Source organism: Prosopis cineraria, unplaced genomic scaffold (genome assembly GCF_029017545.1).
Source record: "Prosopis cineraria cultivar Desert tree isolate PC_DT_omini unplaced genomic scaffold, ASM2901754v1 PC9, whole genome shotgun sequence".
Classification (NCBI taxonomy): Eukaryota; Viridiplantae; Streptophyta; class Magnoliopsida; order Fabales; family Fabaceae; genus Prosopis; species Prosopis cineraria.
Genome location: NW_026555340.1, coordinates 31329290 through 31346502, shown reverse-complemented (window position 1 = coordinate 31346502; position 17213 = coordinate 31329290). Strand labels below are relative to the sequence as shown.

Genomic DNA, 17213 nt, shown 5'->3' with positions numbered 1-17213 from the left:
ACAAACAAGGCCGCCAGCCAAGGGTGTCTGAATATTTGCGTCAAGCAAAATGTTTCAATAGAAGTAAAAATGAAGTCTGGTAAAAGAATCGAACATTTCATGATAGACTACACCAAACTGGGAACTCAGATCACCAAACAACACTGATGAAGAATGCCTCTAAAAACAATGAAAGAATCGACAGGACCCACTTACAATCACATGAATATAATTCATATAAGACAAGCAACTTCATTCCTTCAAGAATACTGCATGTGTATACTATTAGCAAATGTATGATTTCCATTATACAGAGATTCTCAGACATTAATATCCGAGCGCCTTGTTCTGGTGGCAGCATTGATTTCTGAGGAACCAGGCAGAGAAAATCTTGGGTAACTATGGTTTACAGAAGACGAGACTGGTTGTTGAGGATAAAGCGTGGGAGGAGGGGTCAGATTTCGTTGAGCTGGAAGGGGAGGAAGTGTGTTATACTTGTAAGGATCTCTGTTTATACTGCAATTACCGACAGAGTTTTGTGATTAGCCCAAAATATGGCAAGTGCTATTCGTACAACTACATGTAAGATTCTAGATATAATTCTACAGTCACTGTTCCACAATGAACCGACTCTCTGTTTTATTTTATGAGCCAATGAATCTACCCTAAACTGAAAATTGAAGATCAAGCATCCTTCTCCGAAAGAAATTCTACGAGTGAGGTATAATGGTGATAATATAAAACGCTGCGGCTTCAGATTATTTAGCAAGCCAGGTCTGAATTACCTTTTATTATAGGATTGATAATCATCGTCGGTTGAATCGTCATCTAGACGTTGGGGAAGTCTCTGAACTGGAGAAGAAGACCATGTAGAAACAGACCACGTATTTGGTGTAGCCACTTCATCTGAAAAATACCTTCTCCTGATCAACTATCAGGAGAGGAACCAGAAAATTTAGACGATACTCCACAACAAAAACAAAAAGTAGAAATAATGAAGACAATACTCACCATTCGGAAAAATGTCATCACAGCTTCCGTGTCATACCTTGCTTCTTTTGCAGCCTGCAGATGTCCAACAAACAAATAACCACGGGTATAATAAGTTAGCAACTACTCGACAAAAGGCAAAAAGGTACAGATTTCTACATCAAGTGTCAACAAATCTGTTCTGTTACGTCATCAGAATAGCTAGCACAGGAAGATTTGATCAAGGGCAACAGAAATCACGAATCACCATTTCAAAAAACTTCCAAAGGTAACGTCACAGTAGCCAATGTGCGATCTGAATTCATTATAAGGAGTAATCGCAAACTACTGCTGAAAGAGAAAGGGAAGTGTTATTTTAATTCATGGGCCCTATGGACCATGGAGCACCGATGCACATATTTAGCAGGCCTAATGCTACCAGCACAGCAGCATTGGTAAAATAAGTCTACCCATTCTTCAGGTGCTGTCATTCTTTCATAAATATTGGTCATTAAAATCATGAGAATCATCCAGATATGGATGTACAAAAGCACAAAATTTTAACATTTTCAAACTGACAAATAATAAACATTAACAACAGGCTATTACACTTCACCGTGAAAACTTCACAACACAATATTTTTTGCAAAGTAGGAATGCTGTTTTAAGCATAGAAAGAGAAAGGAGAACGCTAACAAGAAAGACCAATATGTAAAATAGTTTAGCTGAGACACTTACAGCAATAAGGCTTCCACCACCAGGAAAACTCTCAGTCAGAGGAAGCTCCTCACTGGATGGAAGCAAACCCTGCTTCTCAACCCACTGGCGTGCAACATCAACAAGGTTCCCACTGCTTCCTCTTGTGCCCTCTTTTGCAGCAATATCAGCTTTGTTACCAACAACAATATACGGCACAGGAAGGCCACAAGGTCCACCAGATCCTAAAGGAGCTGAAAATGTTCCACTTGCAGCAATCTCAGCTGCCCACTTCAGCAAACTAGTCTTTGTTCTCCTTTGTGAGAGATCATGAACAAAAATTACACCTGCAGATGAAGTTCAAACTAGAATCCTTGGTCAAAATAGCCACACAGCCAAGTTCCAAATAAGTCCTAATGCCTAAGCCTTCAATAATCATTAGTTACTAATGAATTCAAATTTTAGAAAGTTCCTGTACATTAAAATTTAAAAGGCGATAAAAAAAAGTCATTAGGTAGTTATTTAGCAAGTGGTCTCAGGTTCAAACCTCCGCTCAATTACTTGAGAAAAAAAAAAGTTATTAAGGATAAAATTAATTACAGAAAATAATAGGACGAGATAATCATTGAAAGGATAAGATTAAGGCTGAAAACTCCAAACAACTTCTTTTATGGCACCAAACAAAAGATTTAATCACATTCTATTTATTTTAAGAATATAAAAACCAAAGCCAACAAAGGTTGGTTTAATTAGTACCGATGCAACTAATACCCCAAAAGACCATGGGTTCTAATCTCATTGCTAATGTGAGATCATTATGGCCGAGTAATATATAAGTACATTTATAAGTGATCTTTAAGCTTTAAGACCAACTCTAACCATAATGAACCATCAAGACTGAACTTACCTAAATATCTTAGTTACTTAAAAAAAACTTCATGAATATCTAAATATCATAAACCTTTCTCCTTATCTTCTAGGACTTTTCATTTTATGCTCCACTATATTGAACTCATAACTTCTTATAAAAGTAAACCCCCCCTTTTTTAAAGAAGAAAGTGAAAAAAGAGGATTGTTGCTCACCATTAATCTGTGAATAAAACAAAGACCGACAATCTTTGTACCGTTCATGGCCTGACACATCCCAAAGTTCAACAAAAAAATCCCTCTGAGAATCACCTTTGAGGGTATTTGAAGAGCTACCAGAATTCCGATATGCTGTGTGCTGCCAAAAAAAAAAAAAAAGGCAATAGAGGACACTAGGTGAAGAATTCAAGTATTCAACAACAGCACAAAGATGCATTTTATGGAGTAACCAGAGAATGGGGAGTCTTTACCATTACACCAACAGTACAACCAATTGTCTGTGAAGGGCGAATGATGGGAGAACCCTTGACAATAAGGTGAGCCAGAGAAGTCTTCCCTACACCTGCCGGAATATGAAAATATGTTATATCTGCAGCTAAGTTCAATATGCCAAGATGGTCAAGAGAAAAATCAAAGAGGCAGAGAACTAAAGCAGGACAAGACAACATGTGGTGCAGAAATCAATTCTTTTCTTCACAATGAAGCACATGCAAGCCTATGAAGTATAAATTTAGGAAATAGCTTATTTCCCTCAATGATTATAATTTTACTAAGCTGTTTTGGTGTTCTTGGACCAAGTGATACAGATAAATAGAAAACATAAATATCTTATTGATGGACACATACACAGTTCAAAATCAAAACAGTGAGACACCATATACCAGTATACGTTTACATGCATAACAGTCTATCCCGCATAGACAAAGTCTGTAGCCACCCAATCAACAGAATATGGAATTAGAAGCAGCAACGAGTTCTCTCCTCAAAGCTAAGAAGTACTAAGCGACAATAGTTCCACTTGATTACAGGCAATTTGATTTATATATTTTCTGTCCAAACCTCAATGCACTTATGGCAGTAAAAATTGAGGAAGCTGTCCTTCAAACTCAAAAGAATCTTGCAATCATCAATGGGTAAAATAGGCACATAAATAATAAATAAACTCAGATATCTTATTAATACAGTCTCATGACCTCATTTAGTGGGATAAGTTTCCTGCTGTTGCTATTGTATCAAAACCATCCTGTTTTAATATGTTCACCTTGCGTATAGCAACATAACTCTCAGAAACTCCGATGGTAGTTCTAAGGGTCTCATCATTGTAATTAGTTTCCGTAGTTCCATACTCTAAGACTTTCAAGCAGTATTGTCGTAACTTACAAAGGTCCAGCGATATTTATTTACGTGAGAACTCCTGCACTCAAATGATCAATTACAGAAATAACTTGATTTTGTTCACCCTGCACAATCCGAGTCTTAGTTTTGCGAAGCCTCTCGCTAGAGCAAAATTCGGCACCACAGCAACGCTAAATGTAATGGGAAGGCCTAACATTAGACACACCAATAAGAAGGATCATGTACCTGAGTCTCCAACAACGAGCACTCTAACCTGCCCATATGGCGGCCCACCGTTCTGCTCTTTACTCTCTCTACTACGGTCCCTTCGGAACATGCTTTCCCCAAGACCCTCTTCACGGAATCAACTCCAAATAAGACAATAAAACCAAAAGTCAAATGTTTTCTCTACGAGCCGACCATACAAAATCGCCGACCAAGTTCCAGCTTCAAACTCCACGAAAACGAACAATTTCTCAACATGGAAACCAAAGCGTTTCCAATAAACCCCGTATCATGTGAGAAATGCGCCAAGATCCGAGCAGAAATCTGATAGTAGGTATCTGATAGCAGGTTATCATTCATCTATGAAGAAAACGCTATAATCTACCACATCACTCAGAAATCTAACGACTTTACCAACTGATCTGACAAAAAAAATCTATAAAGCGGGTATCTCAGAAATGAAGTTGACAGTGACACTGAAAATCAAGCTCCAGAAGTTGATGTTGCTCGAAGTCATAGATGAAGTTAAGTAACAAACGATCCACCAAGAAAATGGGATATTGCAAATAGGTTGCCTAAGATCGTCAAAAATCCCGTTTCTTCAATCAGGCAAAACAAGACCAGTTAAACAGTATGCAAAATAAGATGCCATGTTCGGTCTTACAGCGTCTTCCCGTGAATGATCGAGGATGTTGTTCGACTTTTTTTTTGGGCTTTTTTTGGTGGACTTTGCCAACCAGTCACTGAAGAAAGAAATACCCCCGAATCAGAGTTTAATAACCAAGAATCCAACCAAGATCAGAACCCAATAAATGATTCATCCCGTCGATAGGACCAATGTAATGTTTTATGGGTAGGCCCTGTCCATCTTTCCGGAGGAAACCTTTCTGGGCAAAACAAAACGGATCATGTACATACGACGACAAAAAGATAACGGATCAAGATCCCCCGTCGCCTACGGGCCAACAAGTTTTTGGTTCTTTCTTTGATTTTTTATCGGGTTCAGATCTCAAAACTCAAGCCAGTTTTGTCTTTTCCAAATAAGTGAGGTATGTCCTTTGGCAGATGCATTACACCTTAATTTTAAAAATAAATAATAATTTTTTTTATATTTTATATTATGGATATTCCAGATAAAAAGAGAACTGGTGTATCAAATCATCCTGCATCTGGGTTAGATCAATTAGCCAATAGCTTCAAGTCTGCTTTCCTTCTAGTGTGTGCAGAACGCTACTTTCTTGGCTTGTGGATTGTGGTCAACCATGGAAACACAACATGGCTTGGTATGAAACATTTGATAATTTGGACCAATAAGATTTGCCGATTATATTAGTTGGAGTTGTCCGCACGAATCACCAAAATATACAGATTATAGAACTCCATGCTCTTTGTTTGGCTGTCTCTGTCAGTACCATCCGTCCAAAGAGTGTGCTTACTCTTACTTAATCAGTGATAGTCATTTTTAAATAAAAACAACTAAAAATATTTAAGTTTGACATATCTAAACTAAATCCATTGTGTCCCGCCGTTTATCTTTCCCTCAAATAGTTTAGCGTCTTCATTGTTTTTTAAAAAAAATGAAGAATATACCATACATGCGCGTGTGGGTATGGATTTATATATTTCACGCATAATCAAAATAGTCCAGAGTGCACTACATGGAAAAATGATTAGATAGGTTCCAGACGGTGTTTTGGATGGTTAATCAATAATTAGAGTTTGGGCTCATTAATCCTTACACTAGTGTACAAGGAGGATAGGAATCACAATATATATGCGGAATGATAGTAGCAAGCCAGCTAGGAAGAGGAAGAGTTTGCTGAGTGAAAGGGCAAAGGATTAGGATGGTGGACGAAAGAGGAGTAATAGGTGGCACACGGCGTCTCGTGGTTGTGCACTCCTTCGTAACTCGTTATCACGTAACTCGAGTCCTCCCTGTCCCTTTCCACCCTCTTCTTCACGCCGCATCCTCCATAGGAACACTTGTAGTAGTTCCTGCATTGCACCCATCATCGTCATTATTTCACGCAACACTCAATCTCTAATTACAGCTTAACTACTGGATGGTTATTTCACGGAACACATCGTAAATTACTCTGTTAATTTGCTCGTCATGTGTGTGTGTGTGTGTGCGTCACTGCCACCAGGCTGCGTCTAGCATTATATATAACCGCTCAACTTTTTGACTGCCAATAGTTCCAAGAGGCTGCTGTTCAATTATAAGCTAAGGTGACTCTCAATAATGCTATAACAAGCATGAAGAAGGGATCAGTCAAGTTGCCAGAGATCACTATACCTGACGGACACGCCCATGTTCTCAAATAGACACTACATGTCAAAAACGAATCAATCAATCAAACATTTTCTTAGCAGCTTGGTCAGACGATCGAACCCCACATAGAATGAACCCCGAAGATAGTTAGTTAATTATATAAATGAGTTGCTTAGCATAAATTGCAAAAGCGAAAAAGAATGTACATATATAAGCTAGCTGGGGTCCATGACAGCACTCCCAAACCATGAGGTTCACGAGCCACCATAGAGTATATATAATCAGCCGCCGGAACATCCATCCACTATACATATTTAATTTTTACGGATTAATTCGATGAGGATTAGAGCCTCTGCCGAACGATCAATTTGTTTAGCTAGTTCAACCGTTTGTCAATTATGTCAGTAATTCTTTAACAAGATAAAACATTTAATTGGTATTATACACATCATCTTACCGCCAGATCAAGAGAAAAATGAATTATTAAGGTAAACATTTTCTATATTACCTTGGATTCGGACTGTTCTTCACTGATTTCTTTCCGTACTTCCTCCATTTGTACCCGTCATCCATAATCTCAAGCTCCGATCTGGTTCTGAACGCGATCCTTCGGTTCATCTCTCTCTTGTTTCCTTCGATATTGTTTTTGCATTTTCTGCACAAAATTATATTCAATATCTTATCTTTCCACGCAATAAAAGAATATAAGTATTTTGTACAAGGAAGAAGAGAGACAAAGCGCTTGCATGTTATTATTCTTAGAAGAGGTAGCGTCAGCAGCGCCACTAAATCCACTGGCATCGCTAGTTGCCTTCTCCGATGATTCTGTACTGCGTGACCAGGATTCTTGATGCCCAAAACCATTATCCAGTACCAAATAATCCGAAATGAACTGATCGGATGAGGATGAATTTGCTGGTGCAGAGAATTGTGAGTAATTAGGGCTAGGAGCAATAGGGCTTCCAAAATAGTAGTCCATCGCAAACCCAGCAAGAATCAATAGTGAAAATGGACTAAAGGGAAGGCATATATTGGCTTTTTATGACTGTTAGGTTGGCCTTGGCGTGCTGCCAATGGATATATTTAATAATATCTGACAAGAACTAAAGGTCTTGTTTACCCTCTTGCGTTGTTGCTTGGAAGTATCCCTCGCATAAAAAAACTTCCTGGAGGGAATTAAACCACTGAGGTTCTTAACTGGTCCACGTGGACACAAAGGTTACGCCATTGTCATGACGTACAGCATCGTCACTCAGCTTCGTTATTTTCCCAAAACTTCAGTGTTTTCTAGATGTTAGATGTTTAAGGTAAAATTTCAATACTTACTTAATTTCAGTCAAAATTATTTAACTTCTAGAATTTTATTATACATATGAGCGGTTGAAATGAAATTAAAAAGTTAATTGAAATAATTTTATTGTCCTTGATGAAGCTAAGAGTATGAACAAATCATATAAAAAAATTAACAATTAATTATAAAAAATAAACATTTGATGTAGGTAAAATTTATAAATTTCATTAATAGTATAATACCATTATTAATTTACAACTCTTATTCTATTTACGTTAGTTATTCTTTTTCTATATTCATTACCTGATTTTACTTGTTATATTCATAGTGGCGTTATATCACTAATAAGAGTTGCAAATTCTACCTATGTCACTTGTTTATTTTTCATATATCACTTGTTAACTTTTTTTATACGAGTTGTTCATACGTCTAGCTTCACTAAAAATAATAAAATCATTTCAATCCTCCATGTGTACAATGAAATTCCATAATTTTAATAATTTTGATTGAAATTAAATCTTGTCAACGGGTTCCCAATGAAATTTTCCTGACGCTTAAATAGACGTACAGTTCTTCATATCATTTACTATATAATATAATTTATAAATAGTGGAATTCTATGAATTTTATATTATAATCATTATATTAATATCGTCAATACAATGGCTTCACATTATCATAATTAATCATCTGTCGTTCATTTCCTCACAAATTTTGCATGAAATTTATTGATTATACATACATAAATACATATATTAAAGTAATTTAATGACCATATTATTTTATAAAGTGTTTCAAAATTATTGTATCTCTAGCTGGTGTGTCATGTATACTTTTTCTGATCCTATTTATGTTATTTTTAATATGTTTTATAGAAATTAAGAAAAAGTTTAAAATTCATTAATTTTTTTTAAATTTAAAAAATTTCAGCCTTAAATAACTTCAATAATACATACTATTTCTCACGAATATTTAATAATGAGGTAAAGGGATGTATAATTAATAGCATACTTCTTAAAAATACCATGAATAAAACTTGAGTGAGTAGTTCAATTATGGAAAAATGATAATAAAATCCCACCAAAATATATAAATTCCAATTAAAGTACCTTAAAGTGTCATAATTTCTTTAAAGTTTCTAATGGCCTTTCTGACATTAATGATTTAAATTTAAATGATTAAATTGTCTCTTGTTTAAATTAAAAAAATAATGAATTCATGTGAGAAGATGTGATTTTTTGTTTAATTCTTATTATTTATAAAATAAAAGTTGTGATTGTTTGAATAAAAGCTATAACTAATTATTTTTAAAAGTTAGACTTTAATAATAAAAAAATTTCATATAAAAAGTTGTGATTTCTTATTTAATTTTTGTAATTTATAGAATGAAAATTATAATTGCTTAAATAAAATTTGTAATTAGAAATGATTATTTTTAAGATTTGTTCATCAATTATAAAAGAAACTTCATGTGAGAAGTTGTGATGTATTATTTAATTTTTACGATTCACAAAATAAGAATTATAATTAAAAAAATAAAGTCAAACCAATTATTTTTATTTTAACAGTGAATAATTTAATTATTTAACTTAAAATCATTAAAATCATAAAAGTATTAAAAAAATTTAGATAACTTATAACATTTCAATAAATTTAATTAACATTTATATTCTTTGATAAAATTTTATTGTCATTTTCCCTTCAATTATTCACGACAATAGTGCAACCCCGGCTCCGCAGATTAGTGGTTCTTTTAATTTTTACCTTTTTGTAAGAGCCTCTTTTTTGTGTCTGTTGCTGTACTATGATAACGCACTCTCCGATGAGTTCACTATATGATATAAGTGCTTTATATGGCTTTGTCAACACCTTTAGCTGATTGATCATTAAAAGAAAAATAATTTATGAGAATCATTCAGAATCGATGCCCTCGAAGAATAAATCTAATTTAATAACCATAAAAATACGAACAATATATTGATCATTATCTTGGAGATAAGGTTCCCTGGCGCTTTTTCTGTAGGGTTAAAAGTTGAGTTCATACTTCAGGAGATCTCAAAAATAAAGTTCAGTTCATACTAGTTGGCTCTCTCTTTTGTCGTTTTAAATCATTTTTCTTCCGTTGTTAGGACCATAACAAAGAGAAAGCTGGCATTATATTGATACCCGACATGTCCTTCATTTATTAAAAAAAAAATTAACGGTTAAAATTCTTAAGAAGTGCGGGGATTCTGAATTCTATAAGAAAAATTGCAAGTTACTCGATAATAATGGGAAGCATCAATGTGTAAGTATAAAAATATATATTAACAAAAAATTGAAAGGGACGCCCACTCTCGTTTTCAATAGTTTGTAGCACTGCTGGTTGAGGAGTGGAAAGTCAGAATGCTGGGGCTAATTGGATCATACAAAGTAGAGAGGGGGATTCCTAATAAGACGATGACGTGAAATTGCAAGGAAATGAGGGAGATGATTTGAACAATGACTTGCCCTGAAAAATCAAAGTCTAAATACAAGGAATGTGGAGTTTAACCCAGAGATAAATAGTTAAATATTGATGACCCAAACCCTAGCTAATAATAGAAAGCCACAAGTCTAAGGGGTTCAAAAGTCCTTCCACAAAACAAAAGGGCACAAGTTCTTTGTCGGGACGAGAGTGTTACAAGCTAGCAAGCCACTCGGTCGACAAAAGTGGGAACCTTGTTCAGCGGTCATTCCGTAACTAACACGGCGATGCTTATAAATATAGAAACGGTCTAAATTAGCATCTCTCCCGTAGCAACAATAATACGTGAATTCAGTGTGTAATAATCATATTTTCAAACCTCAGTTTCTCTGTTTTTGGCTTATAAATAATACATAGTTTCTCATAGATTTTATATATTGACATTGATAGTTCACGCTTTCTTTGTTATTTTTGTGCATCTATCACGTTAAAACAAGCGGTGGGAATCCCTTTTTATATATACTGCACTAACTTGTTCAATTGGGAATGACGTGTATACAAGCTGAGTTATTGCACGCAATATCAGTAGTGAGTCGCCTTTCACCTTGCATATCAACGTCTTGCGTCTCTTTCCGACCATCTCTCCGATCCATCAACTGCAAGTGCCAGTCAATGGATACTGTTTTACATCATTTCATGGCCAATTTAATTAGAGAATCACCACGTTGGATCTCGACGAAGAAAAGTGAAAAGGCAGAGGGGCTTCCTCGCAGCTTCTCAAATCTCAAGCCAATTGACTATCGATCAACTAGTTAAATACTCATATTATATAATATACTAAAGCAATAAAATTGATTAATCAGCTTCACCTAATTTGCTAATTATAGAATGCAGACAATTTTGTACCTTTCTCCTTTACTAATTAAATCGAGCCACCTAATCCCAAGGGAAGAGCATTCCTAATCGACGTCCCTTGTGCAGAATATAAGTAGTTTATGTGGCAGTATACATTAATCTCATAGACATGTTTACCCCTATCCATTCGTTTGTCTTTGTCGTCTCTCTTGGAAAACAGCCAATTCCAAACACTCTACTGGGCCAATTGACGAACGCGTAAGATCTGGACTGTATGCATGTAACACCGCCAATAACAAACACTCTAGTGGTCCTCGTTGAGTAGTCCAACAGACACCAAGTCCAGGTTTGGGCTCTACTAAACATTGATTGGGCTGAGATCCGAGATCATGCCTGCCATTATTATTAAAACAACAATAATGATTATGATTTATTTAACGTTTATCAACAACTAATATCTTTAAAAAAACTAATATCCTTCTCTAGGGAATCTGAAGGATTATTCAAGAAAAAGGAATCAAAACTGTCTTTCTTAACTATCTGGGGCTGGGCTGATAGTTGAATGTTATAGGTTTTTAATTTTTTTATTGATTTTGTTGAGTGTGCTAATATCAAAGGCTTTGAATTCCGAGTAAAAAAAAAATGGCATTGACAAATTCAGAATAACATACTAGTAGAAATTGTAGGGTCATAATGTATAGGATGGATGTGATTTGAAGGTGAAGGAATGGGGTGGGAGCTAACAAAGTGATGAATTTGAACAGGTTTAGTGGAGATAGAGACGGATATGAAGGAGAGGGAAGCACGTCAATGTGGCCCAAGTACTTGGCTGGCTGGCACTTGTATCCTGTGTTGCTTTTCGTTGGCAGGGCTTCGCACTCACATGCTTCTCCTGCCACATCATTCAATTCAACTTCTAATCCAGCAATAAAGCCAACTCTCTCATTAGTCCTTTCCCTAAACTGCACTAGGTCAACTAACACCTTCTCCTCCCCCCCCCCCTCTGTATCACACAGACACACACACATATCCCTTTGACCTCTTTGTTTTTGTTGCTACCATCTCTTGTTGGACGGTTACTTCCCCAATTTTTTTTCTTTCTAACACGCAGAAAGAAAGTTATTTCTGGGTCCCCTTATGGACATTTCCCACAGAAACAGAACACTGCTCAAGGTCATCGTCCTCGGCGATAGTGGGTATGTTCGGATTTGTGTATGAATGCTTCCTCTTTCCTTTATTCTCTGTTCATAGCGATAAGGATCTGAACTTTACACCTTCTTTAATTTCTCTTCAGGGTGGGTAAGACTTCGTTGATAAATCAGTATCCATTTACATACCAAATGGAAGTTGATAACTCGGAACTGTCTGTCTGAATACAATCCGTGTGAGAGTTAGGAACTGTCCTTTCGTTTTCCTAATGAAGCTCTGTCAAGTCATGGTTGCATTTGGAAATGAACCAACATGACGTTTTGGCGCATTACTTAGGACTGTTCAAACATGACTAATATCACAGTTAGGTCATAGTCACTTGTATCTAAATTTGTGAACCTTAACACCTATTCAGATACGTCTATAAAAAGTACAGCCGTCAATATAAAGCCACCATCGGAGCAGATTTTGTGACGAGGGAAGTACAGGTGGATGACAAACTCGTAACATTGCAAGTGAGTACATATTTACTCTTCTCTTTTGTTGCTGATGCCTAAATTTCTGCTGTCAAATAATGAAGAGAATGGGGCTGTAGATTTGGGACACAGCAGGGCAGGAAAGGTTTCATAGTCTAGGCGCTGCATTTTACAGAGGAGCAGACTGTTGTGTTCTTGTGTATGATGTCAATATAAATAAAACTTTTGAGACCCTGAACAATTGGCACGACGACTTTCTTAAACAGGTCTCAGTTCAGTTGCCGTCTATTTTCGTTGTTTTTTTTTCCCCAGTCACAGGCTGTCTTATTGTCGTTGGTGGCATTTTGACTTGTGCAGTCAGATGCGAACGATCCTGAAGGATTCCCCTTTGTACTGCTCGGCAATAAGGTTGACGTAAATGATGGACAAACCAGAATGGTACAGACAAAAAAAGAAACTTTAATCCGCTTCCTTTTATGTTTGAAATCAAGTAGTGTTTCTGATCTGATGTGAAGCGGTTGATTGTAGGTTTCTGAGAAGAAAGCCAAGGGATGGTGTGCTTCCAGGGGGAACATGCCTTATTTTGAGACCTCTGCTAAGGAGAATTACAATGTGGAGGAGGCATTCTTATGTGTTGCTAAGACTGCACTAGAAAACGAACACGAAACAGAAATGTGATCATCTCAAGAATCAAGCTCCCTTCCAATCGATGCTTGTTATTAATTCAACGTCTTACAATATAATTATTTTGCTCGTTTCTGCAGATATTTTCCGGGAATCTCGGAAACCGTATCAGAACCAGAGCAACGAGGGGGTGGCTGTGCGTGCTGAAAGTGAAACAGTAAATATTTTATTTTGTAACTCGGAGGGTTAAGGTGGTCATATATATTTAAATCCAAGACTAAGTTAATCAAACTTGAAAACAACGTTTCATATGTATTATGTTCCCAGAGAGTTTGTAACGATAGATACGAGGCGGTGAAAAGTTTGGCGGCATGTCAACAAGGCATAAAAGTGCGACTCGTGATATCACGTGAGTTGCTGCAGACGTTTGGTGGTATACATGTGGACAACCCACTTGTTTACGTTCGTCCCCTTTAATAATGATCCGTCAATTTTTTGGTGCCCCGTGCATTCATTTATCAACCTCTTTAATCAGAAAGTTTTATCTCCATTTCGTCTTCATTATTTAATAAAAATATACTTGAATTACAAAATTAGTTTTTATGTAAGGTTTAATTTATATAAAAGTATAAGGTAAAAATACTCACAAAGTGATCAGTTAGGGGTACCCAATATTTTAAAGTAAAAAAAAGAATATGAATACCCATGATGTTACATGAGTAGGTGTAAAAGTGATCAAACCGTTAACTTTGACTCAACACCATTAATTTTGATCGTTAAATATTGACTATACATGCCATGTGTTAGTCTTTACTAAAATAAACCAATAAAAAAGCAAAAATACCCGTGAAATTTTTAGCTAAGAGCAACAATATCCATAACATTATCATAATTGGTATAAAAGTGACCGATCCATCAAATTCTTTAAATGTTGACTATTTAACTAACACCTAGATAGAAGTTAATTATTTTTTTTACTGATGTAGATTAAAAATATTCCCAAATAAATTTTTACGGATGTCAATCGATTATCGTATGAGTACCAATAATGTTATTTTAGTAGGTATAATAATGATTAATCTGTCAAAATTCATACCATATGATTTCTTTTCATCGTCATATGTATTTGGCCCCCTCCCTCCCTCACCACTCATCTTTCTTGTATGCAAAATATAAAATTTAACATAGTAAGATAAGTTGTACATAATCAGAGATTGAGACTGAGCACACCTTCTACGCGGCCCTACCTTAAGAATATTGTCACAACCTTAAGCAGTTTCATTCATAATAGATTCAAAATTCTTAAATGGTTTTTACCACTACTGTAAAGAAACAAGTAATTTAATTTGATATCTGGTCAAAATGATATTTTCTCACATGATATTCATACAATCATTGATTAACCTCTAGAGAATTTTATTTGAGAATATTTTATGTCCATGTCAATGAAAAAATGGTTAACTTCTGCTCAGGAATCAGCAAGATGGTCAACATTTAAGGGATTCGATTGATCACTTTTGCACCAACTCTAGTAATGTTATGGATGTTTTTGCTTCTAATTGATGAGTTCGTGGATATTTTTGCCCATTTATTAGTCAACATTAACAAAGACTGACATGTGACACGCACAGTCAGCATTTAATAATTAAAGTTAATGGTGTTAGATCAAAGTTAACAATTTAGTTACTTTTTGTAACATCCAAATATAAATTTTAATAGTTAATTTGGGTTAATAGAAATTTAAAAAAAATAATATTTAGAGGTAAGAAAATTAGTAAGAGATGATTATTAAATCTAACTTAGGATATAATTCTAAAAAAAATTTAAAAAAATTAAAAAAATAATTAAAAAAATAAAAAAATATTATTAAATTAGTATTATAATAAAAAAAGGGAAAAGGTATTAAAAAAAAGGGAGAAGAAGAAGAAGAATAAAATTACTTTCGGCCGCCACACAACAATCATTATGTATATAATAATAATAAAAAAAAGAGAGAGAAAAGAATAAAAAAAATGTGTGGGACCCACTGAATTTTTATAAAAACTCACATGTTTCTTCGTTTCTTCATTCATTCCTTCGTGCACGCTGAGGCAGAGAGAACGCGAGTCGCAGATGCGAAATATCTAAATTTTTAAGGTAAGAGTTTTTAATAGGATATTTAGGATGTGATTTTAAGCTTTTTAAGACTAAGTAAGTGTTCTAAAATTTTTTCTTAGTCATCCTTCTTCTTTAGTTTCTGATTTTGTAGTGGTAGAAAATTTAAGATCTAGAAGAGGGATGAATTTATGTTGAATAAATATGATTTTTGAGGTTGTCAGTAGTATAATAAATGTTCTAGAGTATAAATTTATTGATGATCTTTGAATCTGTGGCTTATGGATCAAATTCGAAACTAGATCTGAAAATATATGTTGATTTATTGAGGTTTAGATGATTATTTGGGATGAGAAATGAATTATTATGGTTATAGGATTATGATTCTAAGCTAGAGACTTAATTTTTAATTTTTGGGTATTTTAGGTACGAATTTATAAAATAAAAAGAAAATTTTGATAATAGAAATTAGTTTAAAATTTGATTTTTAAATTATTAATGTTTATTGATAATTAAAAGAAGAGTTAAAAATTTTACTTAATAGTATTAACTATAGATTTGTATTAAGATTGAGATTAGGAATTATGTTATATTTTTAATTCTATTATTAGAATTATTTTATTAGTTTCAAAAATTGAAACTAATATTTATAAATAATATGTTATTTGTAGATTGTATTACTGGTGAAGATTGTGGTGAGAGAGAAATTTTAAGGAATAATTTATTGAAAAAGCCACAAGGTAACCATGCTTTTAATTTGTGATTAGTGTTACTTCTTGTTAATTGGGTGATTATTGAGAAAATTATGAATTTTGTAATATTGTATAATTGTGCAAGATTATTATGAATTTATTTAATTATCGTGGGAGGTGTTGGGAGACTTATTATTATTGTTGTATTTATGTGCCACGTGGTCCCTATTGGAGCTCAATAGATGGCTTGTAAGGGCTCGGGCTAATCTATCTTTGGCCGGGTAATTTAGCACCGAGTGAGGGCTACGGCTCGAGGTTAATGGAGGGATATAAGGATGGTTGTTTGTGTTTATTATAATATTTCTTATATTTATTGGAATTATATTATTTTTAATTCTCACTTATTAAGCACACACTTAATTGTTTGTATACACTATCATAAATTGGCTTTGGTTATTAGGACTTTTGAGTCTCATTATGTGGTTAATAATTTTCAGGAGAAGAGCCACGAGTGACACATGGAGGAGTCCCAGAGGCTTAGTGGTATATATCCACTGTCTCTTTTGAGTATTTAATTTATGATTTATAATGTGTTATATTGCCAATATTAGGGCTTTTTATTTATTGTCAATTATATGAATATATAAATGTAATCATGCCTTTCAAACTATTTCTATTTTTGGTATAATTTGGATGACTGTAATTTTAATATTTGGTTTACTTTGGATTGGTTAAAATGACATGATTATAAGGCCAAATAACTGGCTTGTGTTGAAAATTGACTAAATTGCTTATTTTACTTGTTGGGAGTATAAGGATGGACAAATGTGATTTAGCTTAATGGCATGTGGGAGGTAAAAATTTATCTGAAATATTATAGTGTGTGAGTTGAAGCCAATTATAAAATATTTTATATTCAAATTATTGATATAAGAATGTGTTGGGTGGCTGTAACCCAACCATGGTTGAGTTAAATTATTTTTAAAAAAAAAATTTGGTGTGTTACACTTTTACATTTACTCATATAATGTTATGGATTTTTTTTTACTTTATTATACTGAGTACTCCTGACGAACCACTTTATAAGTATTTTTACCTCTTTATCCTTCATATAATATTATTAGTGATCTGTTTCACATTTTGACGTCATCAAAAACACTTCTTTTACAAAGAGAGGGATTGTAATTTTGAGTTTTAAAGTGAGCAGGCTGTTTAAAAAGAACTTTACTAATTCTCACTCTTA

The 17213-nt window shown here is 34.4% G+C and overlaps 3 protein-coding genes across 3 annotated transcripts; 1 reads left to right on the top strand and 2 right to left on the bottom strand.

Annotated features, from left to right (window-relative positions):
• Nucleotides 1-84: 84 nt before the first annotated feature.
• On the bottom strand, nt 85-4820 carry LOC129320512 (small GTPase LIP1). The gene is made up of 7 exons (XM_054966004.1): nt 4093-4820; nt 2982-3073; nt 2728-2869; nt 1687-1991; nt 991-1044; nt 765-910; nt 85-495 (listed from the first exon to the last, which is right to left on the bottom strand). The coding sequence occupies exons 1-7, from the start codon at nt 4181-4183 to the stop codon at nt 300-302; spliced, it is 1026 nt and encodes a 341-aa protein (XP_054821979.1). The 5' UTR covers nt 4184-4820; the 3' UTR covers nt 85-299.
• Nucleotides 4821-5673: 853 nt separating this feature from the next.
• LOC129320983 (probable WRKY transcription factor 50) lies at nt 5674-7368 on the bottom strand. Its single transcript, XM_054966693.1, has 3 exons — nt 7090-7368; nt 6852-6998; nt 5674-6066 (listed from the first exon to the last, which is right to left on the bottom strand). Exons 1-3 carry the CDS (start codon nt 7320-7322, stop codon nt 5871-5873), a joined length of 576 nt encoding a protein of 191 aa, XP_054822668.1. The 5' UTR covers nt 7323-7368; the 3' UTR covers nt 5674-5870.
• Nucleotides 7369-11938: 4570 nt separating this feature from the next.
• On the top strand, nt 11939-13643 carry LOC129320852 (ras-related protein Rab7-like). Its single transcript, XM_054966506.1, has 7 exons — nt 11939-12131; nt 12230-12256; nt 12500-12599; nt 12680-12826; nt 12918-12998; nt 13089-13234; nt 13325-13643. Exons 1-7 carry the CDS (start codon nt 12073-12075, stop codon nt 13389-13391), a joined length of 627 nt encoding a protein of 208 aa, XP_054822481.1. The 5' UTR covers nt 11939-12072; the 3' UTR covers nt 13392-13643.
• Nucleotides 13644-17213: the final 3570 nt, after the last annotated feature.